The following is a 20,728-nucleotide window of genomic DNA, read 5'->3' on the forward strand; positions in this document are numbered from 1 at the left end:
CATCAGACCAAAGAATCTTGCTTCTCATCGTCTGAGAGTCCTTTATGTGCCTTTTGGCAAACTCCAAGTGGGCTGTCATGTGCCTTTTACTGAGGAGTGGCTTTCGTCTCGCCACTCTACCATAAAGGCCTGATTGGTGGAGTGCTGCAGAGATGATTGTCCATCTGGAATGGTTTTCCCATCTCCACAGAGGAACTCTGGAGCTCTGTCAGAGTGACCATCAGGTTCTTGGTCACCTCCCTGACCAAGGCGCTTCTCCCCCGATTGCTCAGTTCGGCCGGGCAGCCAGCTGTAGGAAAAGTCTTGGAGGCCACTGTGTTCTTGGGGACCTTCAATGCTGCAGACATTTTTTGGTACCCTTCCTCAGATCTGTGCCTTGACACAATCCTGTCTTGGAGCTCTATGGACAATTCCTTCGACCTCATGGCTTGGTTTTTGCTCTGACATGCACTGTCAACGGTGGGACCTTACATAGACAGGTGTGTGCCTTTCCAAATCATGTCCAATCACTTGAATTTACCACTGGTGTACGCCAATCAAGTTGTAGAAACATCTGAAGGATGATCAATGGAAACAGGATGCACCGGAGCTCAATTCGAATCTCATAGCTAAGGGTCTGAATACTTAAGTAAATAAGCTATCAGTTTTTTTAAATATTTTTTTTTACATTTGCAAAAATATCTAAAAACCTGTTTTTGCTTTGTCATTATGGGGTATTATGTGTATATGGATTAAATTAAACACTTCATCAATTTTAGAATAAGGCTGTAATGAAACAAAAATGTGGAGGGAAGGGGGTCTGAATACTTTCCGAATGCACATGGACATCTACTTTGTGCATGACACAAGTAATATTTTACAGACATATTATTTCACTTATAATTCACACAATTCCAGTTGGTCAGAAGTTCACACACACTAAATTGACTGTGCCTTTAAACAGCTTGGAAAATTCCGGAAAATAATTGTAGAGAGAAGCTTTAGAAGCTTCTGATAGGCTAATTGACATCATTGGAGACATCATTGGAGTCGATTGGAGGTGTACCTTGTGGATGTATTTCAAGGCCTACCTTCAAACTCAGTGCCTCTTTGCTTGACATCATGGGAAAATCAGAAGAAATCAGCCAAGACCTCATAAAAAAAAAATTGTAGACCTCTACAAGTCTGGTTCGTCCTTGGGAACAATTTCCAAACGCCTGAAGGTACCACGTTCATCTTTTTGAGGATCTGTGGGCCCATGCCAAATCTTTTCTGTCTCCTGAGGGGGATGAGGCATTGTTGTGCCCCCTTCACAATTGTGCTGGTATGTTTGGAACATGATAGGTCCTTGGTGATGTGGACACAGAGGAATTTGAAGCTCTCAACCCTCTCCTCTACAGCCCCGTTGATGTGAATGAGGGCATGCTCGGCCCTCCATTTCCTGTAGTCCACGATCAGCTACTTTGTCTGGCTGATGTTGAGGGAGAGGTTGTTGTTCTGGCACCACACTGCCAGGTCTCTTACCTCCCTATAGGCTGTCTCATCTTTGTCTGTGATCAGGCCTACCATTGTCATGTCTTTGGAAAGCTTGATGGTGATGGAGTTGTGTGTTACCACACAGTCATGGGTGAACAGGGAGTACAGGAGGGGACTAAGCACGCACCCCTGAGGGGCCCCCGTGTTTAAGGTCAGCGTTGCGGATGTGTTGTTGCCTACTCTCACCACTTGGGGGCAGCCCGTCAGGAAGTCCAGGATACAGTTGCAGAGGGAGGTGTTCAGTCAGTGTTCTTAGCTTACAGTTCCAGGGTCCTAAGTAACATTGTGTTGAATCGCCATGTCTTTGTTATTGTCAAAGGAAGTTTGAGCTTAAATGTGAAGTACAATAGGCTGTCTGTAATTATTCTAGGAAGGCATTTACATGCAGAAACACGGTCAATTAAAATAAAATGTTACAATACAAAAGTAAATTCTTGAAAATTTGTTGTGGACATGAGAGTAATAGGAGTATTATCTTTTATTTGGATGCCAATGTGGCCCTTTATCTACTTCCCCAGAGTCAGATGAACTCGTGGATACCATTTTTATGTCTCTGTGTCACATATGTATTTTCGCGAGCCAATGCTAACTAGCGTTAACGCAATGACTGGAAATCTATGGGTATCTGCTAGCATTGCCAAAAGCCCTAAGTATCCATTTAATGTATTCATTTCTTAAGTATTATCCACAACACGGGATATTGAGATGGATCTTGAAAACAAATTGTTTAGTGCCCTCCACTAATATTAGCACCCTTGCTAAATATGAGCAAAACGGGCTGTGAATTTTTTTTCTTTGCTGCTAATTCTCTAGGTCTTCCATTCAAAATATTCACAAAAATCAAACCTTTATTTGAAGTAAAATTGAAAAAAATACATGTGAAATAAATATTTTTCTCCGAAACATGTGCCACAATTATTGGCACCCCTAGAAATTTTTATGAGGAAAATCTAACTGAAGTACAGTGGGGGGGAAAAGTATTTGATCCCCTGCTGATTTTGTACGTTTGCCAACTGACAAAGAAAGGATCAGTCTATAATTTTAATGGTAGGTTTATTTGAACAATGAGAGACAGAATAACAACAAAAATATCCAGAAAAACACATTTGACAAAAATGTTATAAATTGAATTGCATTTTAATGAGGGAAATAAGTATTTGATCCCCTCTCAATCAGAAACATTTCTGGCTCCCAGGTGTCTTTTTTACAGGTAACGAGCTGAGATTAGGAGTGCTCCTAACCGCAGCGTGTTACCTGTAAAAAAGACACCTGTCCACAGAAGCAATCAATCAATCAGATTCCAAACTCTCCACCATGGCCAAGACCAAAGAGCTCTCGAAGGATGTCAGGGTCAAGATTGTAGACCTACACAAGGCTGGAGAGAAGGTGACAACATTTGGTGCAATTATTCGCAAATGGAAGAAACACAAAAGAACTGTCAATCTCCCTCGGCCTGGGGCTCCATGCAAGATCTCAGCTCGTGGAGTTGCAATGATCATGAGAACGGTGAGGAATCAGCCCAGAACTACACGGGAGGATCTTGTCAATGATCTCAAGGCAGCTGGGACCATAGTCACCAAGAAAACAATTGGTAACACACTACGCCGTGAAGGACTGAAATCCTTCAGCGCCCGCAAGGTCCCCCTGCTCAAGAATACATATACAGGCCCGTCTGAAGTCTGCCAATGAACATCTGAATGATTCAGAGGACAACTGGTGAAAGTGTTGTGGTCAGATGAGACCAAAATGGAGCTCTTTGACATCAACTCAACTCGCCGTGTTTGGAGGAGGAGGAATGCTGCCTATGACCCCAAGAACACCATCTCCACCGTCAAACATGGAGGTGGAAACATTATGCTTTGGGGGTGTTTTTCTGCTAAGGGGACAGGACAAATTCACCGCATCAAAGGGACAATGGACGGGGCCATGTACCGTCAAACCTTGGGTGAAAACCTCCTTCCCTCAGCCAGGGCATTGAAAATGGGTCGTGGATGGGTATTCCAGCATGACAATGACCCAAAACACACGGCCAAGGCAACAAAGGAGTGGCTCAAGAAGAACCACATTAAGGTCCTGGAGTGGCCTAGCCAGTCTCCAGACCTTAACCCCATAGAAAATCTGTGGAGGGAGCTGAAGGTTCGAGTTGCCAAACGTCAGCCTCAAAATCTTAATGACTTGGAGAAGATCTGCAAAGAGGAGTGGGACAAAATCCCTCCTGAGATGTGTGCAAACCTGGTGACCAACTACAAGAAATGTATGACCTCTGTGATCGCCAACAAGGGTTTTGCCACCAAGTACTAAGTCATGTTTTGCAGAGGGGTCAAATTCTTATTTCCCTCATTAAAATGCAAATCATTTTATAACATTTTTGACATGCATTTATCTGGATTTTTTTGTTGTTATTCTGTCTCTCACTGTTCAAATAAACCTACTATTAAAATTATAGACTGATCATTTCTTTGTAAGTGGGCAAACGTACAAAATCAGCAGGGGAGCAAATACGTTTTTTCCCCCCACTGTATATTCCCATTCATATTTTAAGTTAAGTGTTCCTAATCACTCAGGTGACCTTAAGTGTTAAGCCATGACTTCCTGTTTCACTGGGGTATAAATATGAGGTGACACACAGGCCAAGTTCCCATAGTCATCCATGACTTTGGAAAGTCATCCATGTCTTTCCCATAGTCATCCATGACTATGGGAAAGACCCAAGAACACAGTAATGTGCGACAAAAAGAGGACGTCTGTCTTTATTGACCCCACGCACCGTGAGGAAGACGGTTAGAGTGGCCAAAAAATCTCCAAGGATCACAGCTGGAGAATTGCAGACGTTAGTTGGGTCTTGGGGTCAGAAAGTCTCCAAAACTCTGATCAGACACCACCTACATAACCACAAGTTGTTTGGGAGGGTTCAGGGGCGGAAATCCCGGGGGGGGGACGACCCCACCATCCTGGGAAAAATATGATTTGTCCCCCCCAATATATCACTGAAACATAACTATGTAATTTAAATAATATTAATAATACGCAATGCAAGCAATTGTGCTGATTATAGACACTTAATAGCGCGTTTTTAAGTTTCAAAAGATTGCGACCCCCCCACACTTTGCCAGTTCCTTAGCTTGCTAGGTAACGTAGAGGTCGTATCTACTGTCTGAAAGGCACTCAATGCACGTAACTGACGTGAGGTTAATCCAGTCAATCGCGCACACACAGTAGCTGAATTTGCAGAGCTAGCGCGCACATATTAACTATTAAGCTAGCTAGTACCTATTCCATTTATGTCGCGTCGTCAAAGATGGAATCTTTGCTATCGTCAATTTATTCCAAGATCAGCATGCATGTAAGTTAGTGCTTCAAAGTCCCTGTGATAAGGTTAGCGATAAACTGAACAGAACTACACTCTCTTCTACCATTGTTTTAAATATATTTAATGGTCTCGTTGCAAAAGCTAAATTGTCGCAAGGGAACTTTTATTTATATATTTTATTTCACCTTTATTTAACCCGGGTAGCAAAGATTATAGCAAACACCACTGAATTGGTGCCCGCTAGCTTTGCAAATTCAGCTATTGTTAGAAGCCAGCCAATATGAAACAAACGGTTAAAATTACAAAAGGTTGCAGCATATGTTGTGTAAATGTTGAACTCATACAGCTGTCAACTCTTGTCACTGCAATCCGTTTCACATTTGCTAGCTACCTTTTAGATCGAAGCCCAAATAGAATGATAAAAGATAAGATGATAGAAGCCCATCTCCTACTGTAAATAACCTACACACTGTGTGTGTAGCCAGCCAGCCAGCCAGGTGGAAAAATGGCAGAAAAAAAGACGGACATCAGAGTCTTTTTCAGTACACCAAAACGCAAAGTAAGAACCCTAGTAGCCTAATATCTCAAAGACTAGTTGATAAAATGTTCATAAGAAAGAAATGAAATTCTAATGGAAATGTTTCACAATGATGTCATTAGGCAGAGCAGGCAACTGATGGCACACAGACAGCAGAGTTGGGGACAGATATGCAGGGACAGACTGGCAGAGACAGGGAGTCTCAGGTAAGTTTGTTGAGTCTTTTTGGCAACATTATGAAAGGTTCTCAATTTTTTTTACTTGTAAAATAGGAACATAATTGGAAAATGCCATGGATACCCCCACTCTCAACTTAAACTGGTGACTGAACTAAGATTTGTTAAAGGCAATGGTTTTGCTGTTGTGATTAGTTGTGTAGTTTTGGTAAATGTATATTGAGGAACCTTATTTCTTTGGTTCCTCAATATACATTTACCATATTAAACGTAGGCTATGTGTTACAGCACTACTTTTGGTGTCCCCCTCAGGAATTGCTCTTGAGAAAATGTAATGTAATTGTCCCCTCCAAAGTTGATATCAGATTTTCGCCCCTGGGAGGGTTGCCATATAAAAGCCTTTGCTGTCATCAAACAACAAACTCAAGCGCCTACAGTTTGCCAAACGTTACTGGAACTTTCAATAGGACCAGGTTCTATGGTCAGATGAGACCAAAATAGAGCTTTATGGAGAAAAAACCCCACAAGAGGTGGGTTTGGCGTAGACCGAAAGATAGCCATAAAGAAAAGTACCTCATCCCCCACTGAAGTATGGTGGTGGATCTTTGATGTTGTGGGGCTGTTAGGACACATGGCATCATGGACTCCAACTACCAGCAGATATGAAATCAAAACCTGACTGCCTCTGCTAGGAAGCTTAAACTGGGCCATGGTTGGATCTTCCAGCAGGACAATGCTCTAAAGCACACCTCAAAACCAACACAAAAATGGTTCACTGACCACAGAATCATGGTTTTGCCATGGCCGTCAAAGTCCCCTGACCTAAACCATATAGAAAACATGTGGGATGAGCTGAAGAGGAGAGTCCACAACTGTGGACCTCGGAATCTGAAGGATCTATAGAAATTCTGTATGGCGGAATGGTCTCAGATCCCTTGCCATGTGTTCTCCAACCTCATTATGCATTATAGGAGAAGACTCATAGCTGTTATCTTGGCAAAGGGAGGTTGCACAAAGTATTGAATGAAGGGGTGCCAATAATTGTGGCACACATTTGAGAAAAATACTTGTTTTTTTGATGAGAATGTATTTTTTCTTTCAACTATTTTACTTTAATTAAAAGGTTTGATTTTTGTGAATATTTTGAATGAAAAGACCAAGAGGATAAAAAAAAAATGTAAATCACAGTTTTGCTCATATTGGTAATATACTTCAGTTAGATTTTACTCATAACAATTTCTAGGGGTGCCAATAATTGTGGCACATGTTTCGGAGAAAAATATTTATTTCACATGTATTTTTTTCCAATAATTTTACTTCAAATAAAGGTTCGATTTTTGTGAATATTTTGAATGAAAGACCTAGAGTATAAACAGCAGACATTTTTTTCACAGCCCGTTTTGCTCATATTTACCAAGGGTGCCAATATTAGTGGAGGGCACTATACATAAACAGCTACAATAAAAATAGTATTGGCCAAACCTCATGCTTCTTAGTGGGCATGTATTAACAAGACATAAAAAACTAAACAAAACAATAAATCCCTCATGTTCCTTTCACCTCCTCCCCTTTGATGTTTCCTGAATGAATCTGTCCTGTACTTAATGCAGGTTATTGGGACAGACAGACAGACAGACACAGTCAAAAGTTTGGACACACCGACTCGTTCAAGGGATTTCCTTTATTTTTTACTATTTTCTCCATTGTAGAATAATACTGAAGACATCAAAATTATGAAATAACACATATGGAATCATGTAGTAACCAAACAAGTGTTAGACAAATATAAATTCCACAAATTAACAAGGCATACCTGTTTATTGAAATGCATTCCAGGGGACTACCTCACGAAGCTGGTTGAGAGAATGCCAAGAGTGTGCAAAGCTGTCATCAAGGCAAAGGGTGGCTAATTTGAAGAATCTCAAATATATTTGTTTAACACTTTTTTGGTTACTATATGATTCCATGTGTTATTTCATAGTTTTGATGTCTTCACTATTATTCTACAATGTAGAAAATTGTACAAATAAAGAGAAACCCTGGAATGAGTAGGAGTGTCCAAACTTTTGACTGGTAGCGTATATATAAATGCGCTCTAGTCAACCACTTATTTTAAGTAAGGTGCATTATGAAGGAGGAAAAAAATAGATCTATAATATGACTAATGATTCCACAGGACTAAATGAGACACCTATTTTTTCAGTATGTGTAACCTACAACAGTAGAGGGATCTGGGTCGCTGCGTGTTCAGCTCCCATACCCATTTCCAACCACCGTGGAGTGAGTGCCAGTACTATGTGTCCATGCTATGTGCAATCAACTAGGATAATTACTGTTTGTAAAGTAAATATAGTGATTATTATTATTAAGGTGCCCTTTCTTGGGCTGGTTCTGCCTTTTGAGATAGATGAGACACTTCTAAAGTATATATTGATAATTAGTACTGGCCAGCGTGATAGGTCATCCCCACTGGGTCAATAACAAGAGAAAAACAACATAAAAAGCACTTGCCGGCCTCCCAAGTGGCCCAGTGGTCTAAGGCACTGCGTCGCAATATTGCGGCATCACTACAGCCCGGGGTTCGATTCCAGGCTGTTACACAACCAGCCATCCTATAGGGCGGAGTACAATTGGGCCATCATTGTCCTGGTTAGGGATTGACCTAATCCTAGTGACTCTTTGTGGCGGGCTGGGCGCCTGGAGGCTGACTTCGGGCGTCACTTGAATGGTGTTTCCTCCGACACATTGATGCAGCTGGCTTCCGGGTTAAGCGAGCAGGTGTTAAGAAGCACGGCTTGGTGAGTTATGTTTCGGCGGACACATTACTCGACTAGCGCCTCTACCGAGCCCATTGGGGAGTTGCAGCGATGAGACAAGATTGTAATCAGGAAATTGGGGAGAAAAAAAAAAAAACACTTGCCATCAAACTTTATTTGTCACATGCTCCGTAGACAACAGCGAAATGCTTACCATTTTCCAACAAGGCAGAGTTAAAGATAAGATACAAAAGTAAATAAAAAAATTGAAATATTGGCATAGTGAATAACAAATAGAAATAACAAGTAAATATAACATGGCTATTTAGGGCGTAAAAATAATATGGCCATATACAGGGAGTACCAGTACTGAGTCGATGTGCAGGGGATTAAGGTAATTGAGGTAGCTATATACTGTACATACAGTGCATTCAGAAAGTATTCACACCACATAATACCCCATAATGACAACGCAAAAACAGGTTTAGACAGTTTTGGAAATTTATTGGAGAAAAAAAAGTGAAATATCTATAAGTACTCAGACCCTTTGCTAAGAGACTCAAAATTGAGCTCGGGTGCATCCTGTTTTCATTGATCATCCTTGAGATGTTTCTACAACTTGAGTCCACTTGTGGTAAATTCCATTGATTGGACATAATTTGTAAAGGCACACACCTATCTATAAGGTCCCACAGTTGACAGTGCATGTCAGAGAAAAAAAACCAAGCCATGAGATTGAAGGAATTGTCCGTAGAGCTCCGAGACAGGATTGTGTCGAGGCACAGATCTGGGGAAGGGTACCAAAAAAAATGTCTGCAGCATTGAAGGACCCCCAAGAACACAGTAGCCTACATTATTCTTAAATGGAAGAAGTTTGGAACCACCAATACCCTTCCTAGAGCTGGCCGCCCGGCCAAACTGAACAATCGGGGGAGAAGCGCCTTGGTCAGGGAGGTGACCAAGAACCCGATGGTCACTCTGACAGTGCTCCAGAGTTCCTCTGTGGAGATGGGAGAACCTTCCAGAAGGACAACCATCTCTGCAGCACTCCACCAAATCAGGCCTTTATGGTACAGTGGTGAAGACAGAAGCCACTCCTCAGTAAAAGGCACATGACAGCCCGCTTGGTGTTTGCCAAAGGCACCTAAAGCACTCTCAGACCCTGAGAAACAAGATTGTCTGGTCTGATGAAACCAATATAGAACTCTTTGGCCTGAATTCCAAGTGTCACGTATGGAGGAAACCTGGCACCATCCCGACGGTGAAACATGGTGGTGGCAGCATCATGCTGTGGGGATGTTTTTCAGTGGCAGAGACTAGTCAAGATCGAGGGAAAGATGAACAGAGCAAAGTACAGAGAAATCCTTGATAAAAACCTGCTCCAGAGTGCTTAGGGCCTCAGCCTGGGACAAAGGTTAAACTTCCAACAGGACAACAATCCTAAGCACACAGCCAAGACAACGCAGGAGTGGCTTCGGGAGAAGTCACTGAATGTCCTTGAGTGGCCCAGCCAGAGTCCAGACTTGAACCCAACATCTCTGGAGAGACCTGAAAATAGCTGTGCAGTGACGCTCCCCATCCAACCTGACAGAGCTTGAGAGGATCTGCAGAGAAGAATGGGAGAAACTCCCCAAATACAGGTGTGCCAAGATTATAGTGTCATATCCAAGAAGACTCAAGGCTGTAATCGCTGCCAAAGGTGCTTCAACAAAGTATTGAGGAAAGGGTCTGAATACTTATGTAAATGTGATCAGTTTTAATAAAATAATTAAAAACGTTTTGATTTGTCATAATAGGGTTGAGTGTAGATTGAGGGGGAAAAAAACAATTTAATCAATTTTAGAATAAGGCTGTAATGTAGCAAAATGTGGAAAAGTCAAGGGGTCCTAATACTTTCCAAACGCAGTGTATAGGTAGGGGTAAAGTGACTAGGAGCAGCATGTGGTGTGTGTGGCATCAGTATGCATATGTGTGTGGGAGTATGTACTGTGTGTTGGGCTGTCAGTGTACAGTGCCTTCAAAAAGTATTCACACCCCTTGACTTTTTCCACATTTTGTTACATTACAGCTGTATTCTAAAATTGATTAAAATAGTTTTTTTTCCCCCTTCATCAATCTGCACTCAACCCCATAACGACAAAACAAAAATAGATGAAATGTATTTTTTGCACATTTTATTAAAACATTTTTACATAAGTTATTAAAATGTATTAAGTTTATTAAATCACATTTACATAAGTATTCAACCGGAATTTAAAATGGATTACATTTAAATGTTTTTGTCACTGGCCTACACACACACACTACCCCATAATGTCAAAGTAGAATGATGGTTTTTCAAAATTTTACAAATGGATAAAAAATGTAAAGCTGAACTGTCTTCAGTCAATAAGTAGTCAACCCCTTTGTTATGGCAAGAATAAATACATTCAGGTGTAAAAATGTGCTTAACTCACAAAATAAGTTGCATGGGCTCACTGTGTGCAATAAGTGTTTAACATTATTTTTTTATGACTACCTCATCTCTGTAACCCACACATACAGATAATTGTAAGGTCCCTCAGTCGAGCAGTGAATTTCAAACACAGATTCAACCACAAAGACCAGGGAGGTTTCCCAATGCCTCGCAAAGGGCAGCTAATGGTAGACGGGTAAAAATACAAAAAGGAGGCATTGAATATTCCTTTGAGCAAGTTATTAAATACACTTTGGATGGTTTATCAATAAACAGAATCACTACAAAAATAGGCATCTTCCTTAACTCAGTTTCCGGAGAGGAAGGAAATCGCTCAGGGATTTCATCATGAGGCCAATGGTGACTTTAAAACAGTTACAGAGTTTAATGGCTGTGATAGGAGAAAACAGAGGATGGATCAACAACATTGTAGTTACTCCACAATACTAACCTAAATGACAGAGTGAAAAAAAGGAAGCATGTACAGAATAAAAATATTCCACAACATCCTGTTTGCAATAAGGTACTAAAGTAAAACTTCAATGAAAAAAATGTGGCAAAGAAATGAACTTCATGTCCTGAATACAAAGTGTAATGTTTGGGGCAAATCCAACGCAACACATCACTGAGTATCACGCTTCATATTTTCAGTTTTCTAGGATAATAATAAGCAGAATAGAGATAAGTACAGGCAAAATCCTTGAGGAAAACCTGGTTCAGTCTGCTTTCCAATAGGCACTGGGAGACAAATTCACCTTTTAGCAGGACAATATCCTAAAACACAAGGCCAAATATACACTGGAATTGCTTACCAAGACAGTGAACATTCCTGAGTGGCCAAGATAAAGTTTTTACTTAAATATACTTGAAAAGCTATGGCAAGACCTGAAAATGCTTGTCTAGAAATTATCAACAACCAATTTCACAGAGCTTGAAGAATTTTGAAAATAATTATGGGCAAATGTTGTACAATCCAAGTGTGGAAAGCTCTTAGAGACTTACCCAGAAAGACTCACAGCTGTAGTCGGTGCCAAAGGTGCTTCTACAAAGTATTGACTCAGGGGAGTGAATACTTATGTAAAATAGATATTTCTGCATTTAAGTTTTCAATAAATTAACCAACATTTCTAAAAACATGTTTTCACTTTGTCATTATAAGGTATTGTGTGTATATGAGTGAGAACTATTTTTATTTTAATCCATTTCAATTCAGGCTGTAACAACAAAATAGGAATAAGTCAATGGGTATGCATACTGTAATTGTTCAACAAAGAGCTGGAAATAATAATTGAAAGGTGCATAATTGTGGGCTTCGCGCATATAAACTGTCTCGTTTACAAACTCGGAAATTGCCCATGTTTCTTCAACATTCATTTAAAGTGGAACTGACAGCGATTTAGCAACATTAAATCGTATTAAAATCTGTTCATATACACCCCCAAGAAGAATGACACCTTTTTTAAAACATTTTCTGACAAGCGAACACTTAGGTATAGTCATTTTCACATTTTCATAAATTCATAGAACGTTTGGGAATTACATATACAGTGGGGGGGGAAGTATTTGATCCCCTGCTGATTTTGTACGTTTGCCCACTGAAAAAGAAATGATCAGTATATAATTGTAATGGTAGGTTTATTTGAACAGTGAGAGACAGAATAACAACAACAAAAATCCAGAAAAATGCATGTCAAAAATGTTATAAATTGATTTGCATTTTAATGAGGGAAATAAGTATTTGACCCCTCTGCAAAACATGATTTAGTACTTGGTGGCAAAACCCTTGTTGGCAATCACAGAGGTCAGACGTTTCTTGCAGTTGGCCACCAGGTTTGCACACATCTCAGGAGGGATTTTGTCCCACTCCTCTTTGCAGATCTTCTCCAAGTCATTAAGGTTGAGGCTGACGTTTGGCAACTCGAACCTTCAGCTCCCACCACAGATTTTCTATGGGGTTAAGGTCTGGAGACTGGCTAGGCCACTCCAGGACCTTAATGTGCTTTTTCTTGAGCCACTCCTCTGTTGCCTTGGCCGTGTGTTTGGGTCATTGTCATGCTGGAATAGCCATCCACGACCCATTTTCAATGCCCTGGCTGAGGGAAGGAGGTTCTCACCCAAGATTTGACGGTACATGGCCCCGTCCATCGTCCCTTTGATGCGGTGAAGTTGTCCTGTCCCCTTAGCAGAAAAACACCCCAAAGCATAATGTTTCCACCTCCATGTTTGACGGTGGGGATGGTGTTCTTGGGGTCATAGGCAGCATTCCTCCTCCTCCAACCACGGTGAGTTGAGTTGATGCCAAAGAGCTCCAATTTGGTCTCATCTGACTACAACACTTTCACGCAGTTGTCCTCTGAATCATTCAGATGTTCATTGGCAAACTTCAGATGGGCATGTATATGTGCTTTCTTGAGCAGGGGGACCTTGCGGGCGCTGCAGGATTTCAGTCCTTCACGGCGTAGTGTGTTACCAATTGTTTTCTTGGTGACTATGGTCCCAGCTGCCTTGAGATCATTCACAAGATCCTCCCGTGTAGTTCTGGGCTGATTCCTCACCGTTTTCATGATCATTGCAACTCCACGAGGTGAGATCTTGCATGGAGCCCCAGGCCGAGGGAGATTGACAGTTCTTTTGTGTTTCTTCCATTTGCGAATAATCGCACCAAATGTTGTCACCTTCTCACCAAGCTGCTTGGCGATGGTCTTGTAGCCCATTCCAGCCTTGTGTAGGTCTATAATCTTGTCCCTGACATCCTTGGAGAGCTCTTTGGTCTTGGCCATGGTGGAGAGTTTGGAATCTGATTGATTGATTGTGTCTGTGGACAGGTGTCTTTTATACAGGTAACAAGCTGCGGTTAGGAGCACTCCCTTTAACAGTGTGCTCCTAATCTCAGCTCATTACCTGTATAAAAGACACCTGGGAGCCAGAAATCTTTCTGATTGAGAGGGGGTCAAATACTTATTTCCCTCATTAAAATGCAAATGAATTTATAACATTTTTGACATGCGTGTTTCTGGATATTTTTGTTGTTATTCTGTCTCTCACTGTTCAAATAAACCTACCATTAAAATTATAGACTGATCATTTCTTTGTCAGTGGGTAAACATACAAAATCAGCAGGGGATCAAATACTTTTCCCCCCCTCACTGTAGTAAGGCATTTGTGAAAATTCTATAATAATATAGAGTGGGAAACCAGCCTTGTGTTTGAACAATTAAGACACTGCAGGAAATAAAACCTAATTAAAACATCTGTCTTGTCCAGGACCGGAGTCTACGCAGACCGTTGTGGCATAGCCAATCAGAGCTACAGTAGGCCTATATACACACAATTAATATATTTGTATATAGGCCTACTTGCCTACATACAAATAATATAGGCAAATATAGGCAAAAATAATATAGGCAAAAAAGTTATATTTGTATATAGGCTTTCTGCCACATGGGCCTGCCATCATTCACTATGACCTGGACGGTGTTTGCAGGCAGTAGCAACAGCGCAAATGTAGATAATTCGAAGACAAAATACACCTGAATGGATTCCTGCAAATATGTAAATGCCAAAAGAGTCCTCTTACATTTGGGAACTTCACAGCCATATTGATCAAACAACCATGAAATGGTAGGCTATTCCTCCCTCAGTGGCCTATGCACATCAACAAGATCAACAACCTATATTAGGCAGAGCAAGATGAGCTAAAAATCTAATGAGGGAACATTAGATAAACACTCTCAAACTTTTTCAGCTAGTTGGCCTTCAAAATTGTACTAATAAACAATGGGGAATAGTAACCTGCTCATCCTTCTGCAGTTTGTCTGCCAATGCATGCTTGTCCCAACCCAAGCTTTGACAACTGAATGGGAACTTGCCTGCCCGCCCATTTGATTGATGCCAAATACATTGGATTGACAACTAAAAAATATGCTAACTGTTGATAACAGTCATACAAGTTCAGCATAGCTAGCTAGCAAGCAAAGTGATTCATATTTCTTGCTAGCAAACCAAATGACACCTGCATTTCTAGCTGTAGCCACGAAAAATGATATGGGGGGGAAAAAATCTGTCACTCCAACCGCCTCTCAGCATTTTGTAGTATTCTGTCCATAAATCCAGGACACTACATTTAGTATGATATGTTATGATATGTATTAATTTGTGGATGTCCATCACCCATTTCGTATGATGTTACGAATTACAATTCGTATTATACGTTAGGAATTTGCAAAGCGTTCAATATGTTACGAATTTGCTAACCTTAGCTAGGCTAGGGGTTAGCGGTTTGGGTTAAGGGAAGAGTTAGCTAACATGCTAAGTAGTTGCAAACTAGCTAAAAAGTAGTCAATAATTGAAAAGTTGCTAATTAGCTAAAATGCTCAAGTCTGTGATGAGATTCAAACTCGCAACCTTTGGGTTGCTAAACATTCGCGTTATATGCCCACCCATCCACCCCGACCAACCACCCTACTTTTGTTTTAGCCTTAGGTAACCATCTGTCTTATGTAACCATACCAAACATAACATATCATACTCATTTGAGTGTCCCGGATTTACATTTAAGTCAAGTCTATGAGACCAGGCTGGCCATTCACCCACTCCTCCAATGACATGACATCCTCCCGGCTGCTAGCTAGCTACATATATAGATACGCTAGCCCAGAGGTGTCAAACAATCAGTGCACGGGTCATATTGAAAAAACACAACAAATTTGAGTGCCAGCCATAGCCTATTTGTTTTGTTTATACATTAAAAAAAGCATAACTGGCCATTGTTTTATTAGAAAATAATATATGTCCCTTTATAAATGGCCACTGGTAAATGCTGTATAACATTTTAACATATTAAAACATAAGAAATATTTGTCCAGTCTTTGCTGGTATGCTTGCATATGTGCATAATATGCTGCTACCCTAATCAAAAAGTATTTAATAACTCCAAATAACAAAAACGGAGCTATAGGTTGATTTTACATTTCAACGGTTTTCATTTTTTTGCACTGCATGGATCAGCGGTGCCGTTGAATGCAGAATTGCTGTATGATGCACTTAAAATGTATTGTAGTTGAGTAGCCAGCCTAGGCTACTGCTCAAATGTTGCTGTAATAGGCCTACATGTTTCTCCTTTGCGTGGTGTTTTGTTGCAGGTTTTTTTGGGGGGGGGGGTTAGTCATTGTCAAGCTTTACAAACCGAAGCTAGACTGCAACATTTTAGTAGCCTAGCTAGGAATGTGGAATGTGTCTGTACACGTTCCCTCCGCTGCTCGCCTGCTCGCTGTAAACAGGACACACAAAAGCAACGCAATTGAAGTTGAATTCACCGATGCGAGCGCAGGCTGTAATTTCATAAAGTAGATGACTCAACTGTTGACTGACTCATTTATACTCGCTTGTGTGTCCTATTCGGCCCACGGGCCTTGACACATGTGCGCTAGCCTATTAGCCACATGACTTGTGATCATTGCCCTTGCTAGTTTGATTGTATTGACATTCCCAGCCTTAGTTACAGTCATCTGGTTTTTTTTCAAAATATTGAGTCATTGTAACTGAAACATTGCATCCCGAATGGGTGGAAGCAGTTAATGTAAACGACCAGCTGTGATTTACAACCTGAAATCAATATTTTTTGGGACTGCTAATTCATGCAATGGTGAATTGTATTAATAATGCATTGAACTGCATCCATCTACTCTGCCAACAATGCCTTACTGTATGTCATGGAATGTTGAGTCAAATATAACCTATTTTTAAAACCTCTTCTAAAGTTGTTTTTGTAGCATAAAGTGGGATTTAAAAATATTTTTTTTACTGATAGTCTGTTTCATATCTGCTAATTCCACTAACTAATTCATTACCATTATTTATTGTACTTCTATGGGAGAATAAAAATATAATCAACACAAGATGATATCATGTTGCCCACATTAATAACACATTTTCAATTAATATATACATTTCCCCGTTATCGTGCGTTAATTCGGGCAAAAGTAAAATCCATTTTAAAAAAGGGAGAGAGCAACAAAAATAAAAGTACTGTGTGTTTACAATTTCAGCATCTTTTTTTACATGTGGGCCATTTAAATTCTTCCCACCCACTAAGGTCTTTGTAGCCTATTAGCTGGGGAGCAATTATTTAAAAAAATAATCGTCCAAATCATAAAAATCATAATGTAGTCTTGTTCACTTGTCAGTTCATTACTTAAACAAATAGATTATGGCTATAGCCTACCAATTAATGGGTTGTCATTTAGACTCAATAGCCAACCGTCATTAAAGTGTTATTCATTTAGACAGCTCGCTTGAGTGGTGCTGTGATTGTCTTTTCAATAGTGTGTGAGTGAAGGCATTAACAACACATGCCTTTATTTTTTTGTGTTTTGGTGTGGTGGGGTGTAATAGTCCATCATTTTCCTAATTTCTGTCACCTAAACAGTTCAATAGTCCAGTGGCCTATCTGTCATACATTGTCTGTTGGGAGGCTGTCCTGTAGTCTATACAGAGGTAAGGGTAGGCAACAACATCTGCCACACTGATCCTCAACACTGGAGCCTCTCAGGGGTGCGTGCTTAGTCCCCTCCGTAACTCCCTGTTCGCCCACGACTCCAACACCATCATTAAGTTTGCTTTCGACAACAGTGGTAGGCCTGACCACCGACAACGATGAGACAGCCTATAGGGAGCAGGTCAGAGACCTGGCAGTGTGGTGCCAGGACAACAACCTCTCCCTCAATGTGAGCAAGACAAAGGAGCTGATCGTAGACTACAGGAAAAGGCAGGCCGAACAGGCCCCCATTAACATCAACGAGGTTGAAGTGGAGCGGGTCGAGAGTTAAGTTCCTTGGTCTCCACATCACTAATGAACTACCATGGTCCAAACACACCAAGACAGTTGTAAAGAGAGCACGACAACACCCTTTCTCCCTCAGGAGCCTCACAAGCATTTCGCTACACTCGCATTAACATCTGCTAACCATGTGTATGTGACCAATAAAATTTGATTTTAAGATTTGGCATGGGTCCCCAGAAAGTTCTACAGCTGCACAATCGAGAGCATCCTGACCGGTTGCATCACCGCCTGGTATGGCAACTGCTCAGCATCTGACCGCAAGGCGCTACAGAGGGTAACGTGTACGGCCCAGCACATCACTGGGGCCAAACTTCCTGACATCCAGGACCTCTATACTAAGCGGTGTCAGAGGAAGGCCCCCAAAAAATTGCCAAAGATTCCAGTCACCCAAGTCATAAACTGTTCTCTCTGCTACTACACGGCAAGCGGTACCGGAGCGCCAAGTTTAGGACCAAAAGGCTCCTTAACAGCTTCTACCCCCAAGCCATAAGACTGCTGAACAACTAATGAAATGGCCATCTGGACTATTTACATTGCTGCCACTCGCTGTTTATTATCTATGCATAGTCACTTTATAAATTACCTCGACTAACCTGTACCCTCGCACATTGACTCGGTACCCCCTGTATATAGCCACATTATTGTTATGTAATTTTCTTGTGTTACTTTTGATTTATTTACTTTTATTTTTTTTTTACTATTTCTTGAACTGCATTGTTGGTTAAGGGCTTGTAAGTAAGCATTTCATGGTAAGGTCTACACTTGTTGTTCTCGGCGCATGTGACAAATAAAATTTGATTTGAGTTCATTCATTGACATTTCCACCGTTCTCCTTGTCCAGGTTATCCAAGAATCGAGTAGCTTGTTTTGCTAATTTCAGTGTGATGTTTCTTTTCTTCCATTTGACCCATAGTTGTGCGGGGTACACCAGAAGGAAAGTGATTCGTTTTTCCCATTTGCTGCGTTTGCTGCTCGTGCCCCCTCTCGCCCGCCTGTTCGATGTGCTTGTTCGATTGTGGGAGCCCATGTGAAGTTCTCCTGGCCCAGTAGTTGTGGTTTTACCTTTTCCTGGAATTTTTCCATTCCGGTTGTTCCACAGCTTTCTGGGATATTTACGAAACTAAGATTTGAATGGCGACTGAAGTCCTCCATCCCGTTTAATCTTTCAGTAAGCCTCGTAATGATGTATTTTTGTTAATCCACGGTTTTCTGGAGCTTTTCTTGTGCGATTTTCTCCAGGGTTAACCTGATTTCCGTCTCCTCCGAGTTTGCCCAGTCCAGTCATAACAGTTTAGATTTTTTGGACTTCGGATATTTTCTTAATCTGCTTAGACAGTTTGTCATTGGCAGTGCAAATTTCTGTTAGTATTGCCTCAACTCACTTTAGTCGAGTCGTCAGCTACTTGGTCCATGGTTGTGTTTCGCTGTTTGTCTCCATTTCTCTATATAGTATTTTCCATAACATGCAGTTACCAACATAACGTTTCAGTTATTTCTTGACTTTAGAGTTGAGTTCTTTCCTATTTAAGAGGCATATTTTAGTAAAGAAATGGAATGCCAAACGGATCACCTTCAACTGACTACCTCACGGTCACCATACCGGAAATGATATTTTCTATGTTTGACATATTACGTGATAGGACTTTGATAATCATAGTGGAGTCAAGAATACATGTCTCGGTTGCGTAGGGGATGAGTTTCCGAATCAGGCCTGTGTTTCTTACCACTGTGGGGTTGCCGCTGCTGATGAGCTGGCTGACTTCGTGGAAGATGCCTTTACAGTTGATGGACTTGTCCAGAGAACCTCTCTTTACTATGACGGCTACAGCCAGCAGGATCTGCTCCCGGACATACTTCTGCAGACTGGGGGAGAGAGAGGAGAGACTGCATGAGGTGAGATTGCGACATACTTGAGAATCGAATGAATGCTGCCTCTACACTGACTCATACACCCCCCCCCTTACACACACACACACGCCTACTTGGGTCTCTGTAAGACGTAGGTGAGGAGGAATGTTCGGAGCGACTCGATGCTGGCCTTCTCCAGCAGGATCCACTCCCGTACCACCGCCTCCATGACAGCTGTGGCCGCCTGGAACAGCACATAGTCCACCTTACTGGTCTCTGTGATGGGAAAGATGAATCACAGAGAGACTGAATTACAGGTCTCTGTGGAGGGAGACAAATTAATCACAGAGAGACTGAATTACAGGTCTCTGGAGGGAGAGACAAATTAATCACAGAGAGACTGAATTACAGGTCTCTGTGGAGGCTGTCAAGGGAGAAATGAATCACAGAGAGACAGAATTACAGGTCTCTGTGAAGGCTGTGAAGGGAGAGATTAATCACAGAGAGACAGAATTACAGGTCTCTGTGAAGGCTGTGAAGGGAGAGATTAATCACAGAGAGACAGAATTACAGGTCTCTGTGAAGGCTGTGAAGGGAGAGATTAATCACAGAGAGACAGAATTACAGGTCTCTGTGAAGGCTGTGAAGGGAGAGATTAATCACAGAGAGACAGAATTACAGGTCTCTGTGAAGGCTGTGAAGGGAGAGATTAATCACAGAGAGACAGAATTACAGGTCTCTGTGAAGGCTGTGAAGGGAGAGATTAATCACAGAGAGACAGAATTACAGGTCTCTGTGGAGGCTGTGAAGGGAGAGATTAATCACAGAGAGACAGAATTACAGGTCTCTGGACACACATGCACATAGCACACACACAGTATCACATGTATCTGTGGGAAAACACAGCACACTCAAACATAAGTTAATGAGTTCACAAAACAAAAAACAGTGAAACTACTAACCAATCTCAGGAGATACAGCAGATTACACAAACACTAAGTAACACAAACAAACAAACATTGAGTGTTTTGAAGCATTTGTATAGTGATTCTTACCTAAGATGTGCTTGCAGACAGCGAAGGGTGATTTAGACTTCCTGAAGGAGAGGAATATGTGCTCTGCATGCTGCCTCTGTTCTGCATTGACCATGGACGGCGGTGCCTAAAACACACACACACACACACCATTAGTGTACAGTCAATTATTACACCATATCTAAACTTCGTACAGTAAGTCTCACACACACCACTTTAAATTATTCCCACAGATGGACAGCTATGCATACACAA

General features: G+C 41.3%; 1 protein-coding gene across 2 annotated transcripts in view; it reads right to left on the reverse strand.

The window, feature by feature from the left end:
* Positions 1 to 20,728, reverse strand: part of xpo4 (exportin 4) — a 43,764-nt gene that overhangs the window by 21,339 nt on the left and 1,697 nt on the right. For both annotated transcript variants that reach the window (XM_014174045.2, XM_014174044.2), the window contains exons 2-4: positions 20,495 to 20,600; positions 19,574 to 19,715; positions 19,316 to 19,454 (exon numbers count right to left, since the gene is read on the reverse strand). In XM_014174045.2, the coding sequence (XP_014029520.1) occupies positions 19,316 to 19,454; positions 19,574 to 19,715; positions 20,495 to 20,600 (387 nt within the window). The remainder of the gene's footprint in view (positions 1 to 19,315; positions 19,455 to 19,573; positions 19,716 to 20,494; positions 20,601 to 20,728) is intronic.

Source organism: Salmo salar, chromosome ssa25 (genome assembly GCF_905237065.1).
Source record: "Salmo salar chromosome ssa25, Ssal_v3.1, whole genome shotgun sequence".
Lineage (NCBI taxonomy): Eukaryota > Metazoa > Chordata > Actinopteri > Salmoniformes > Salmonidae > Salmo > Salmo salar.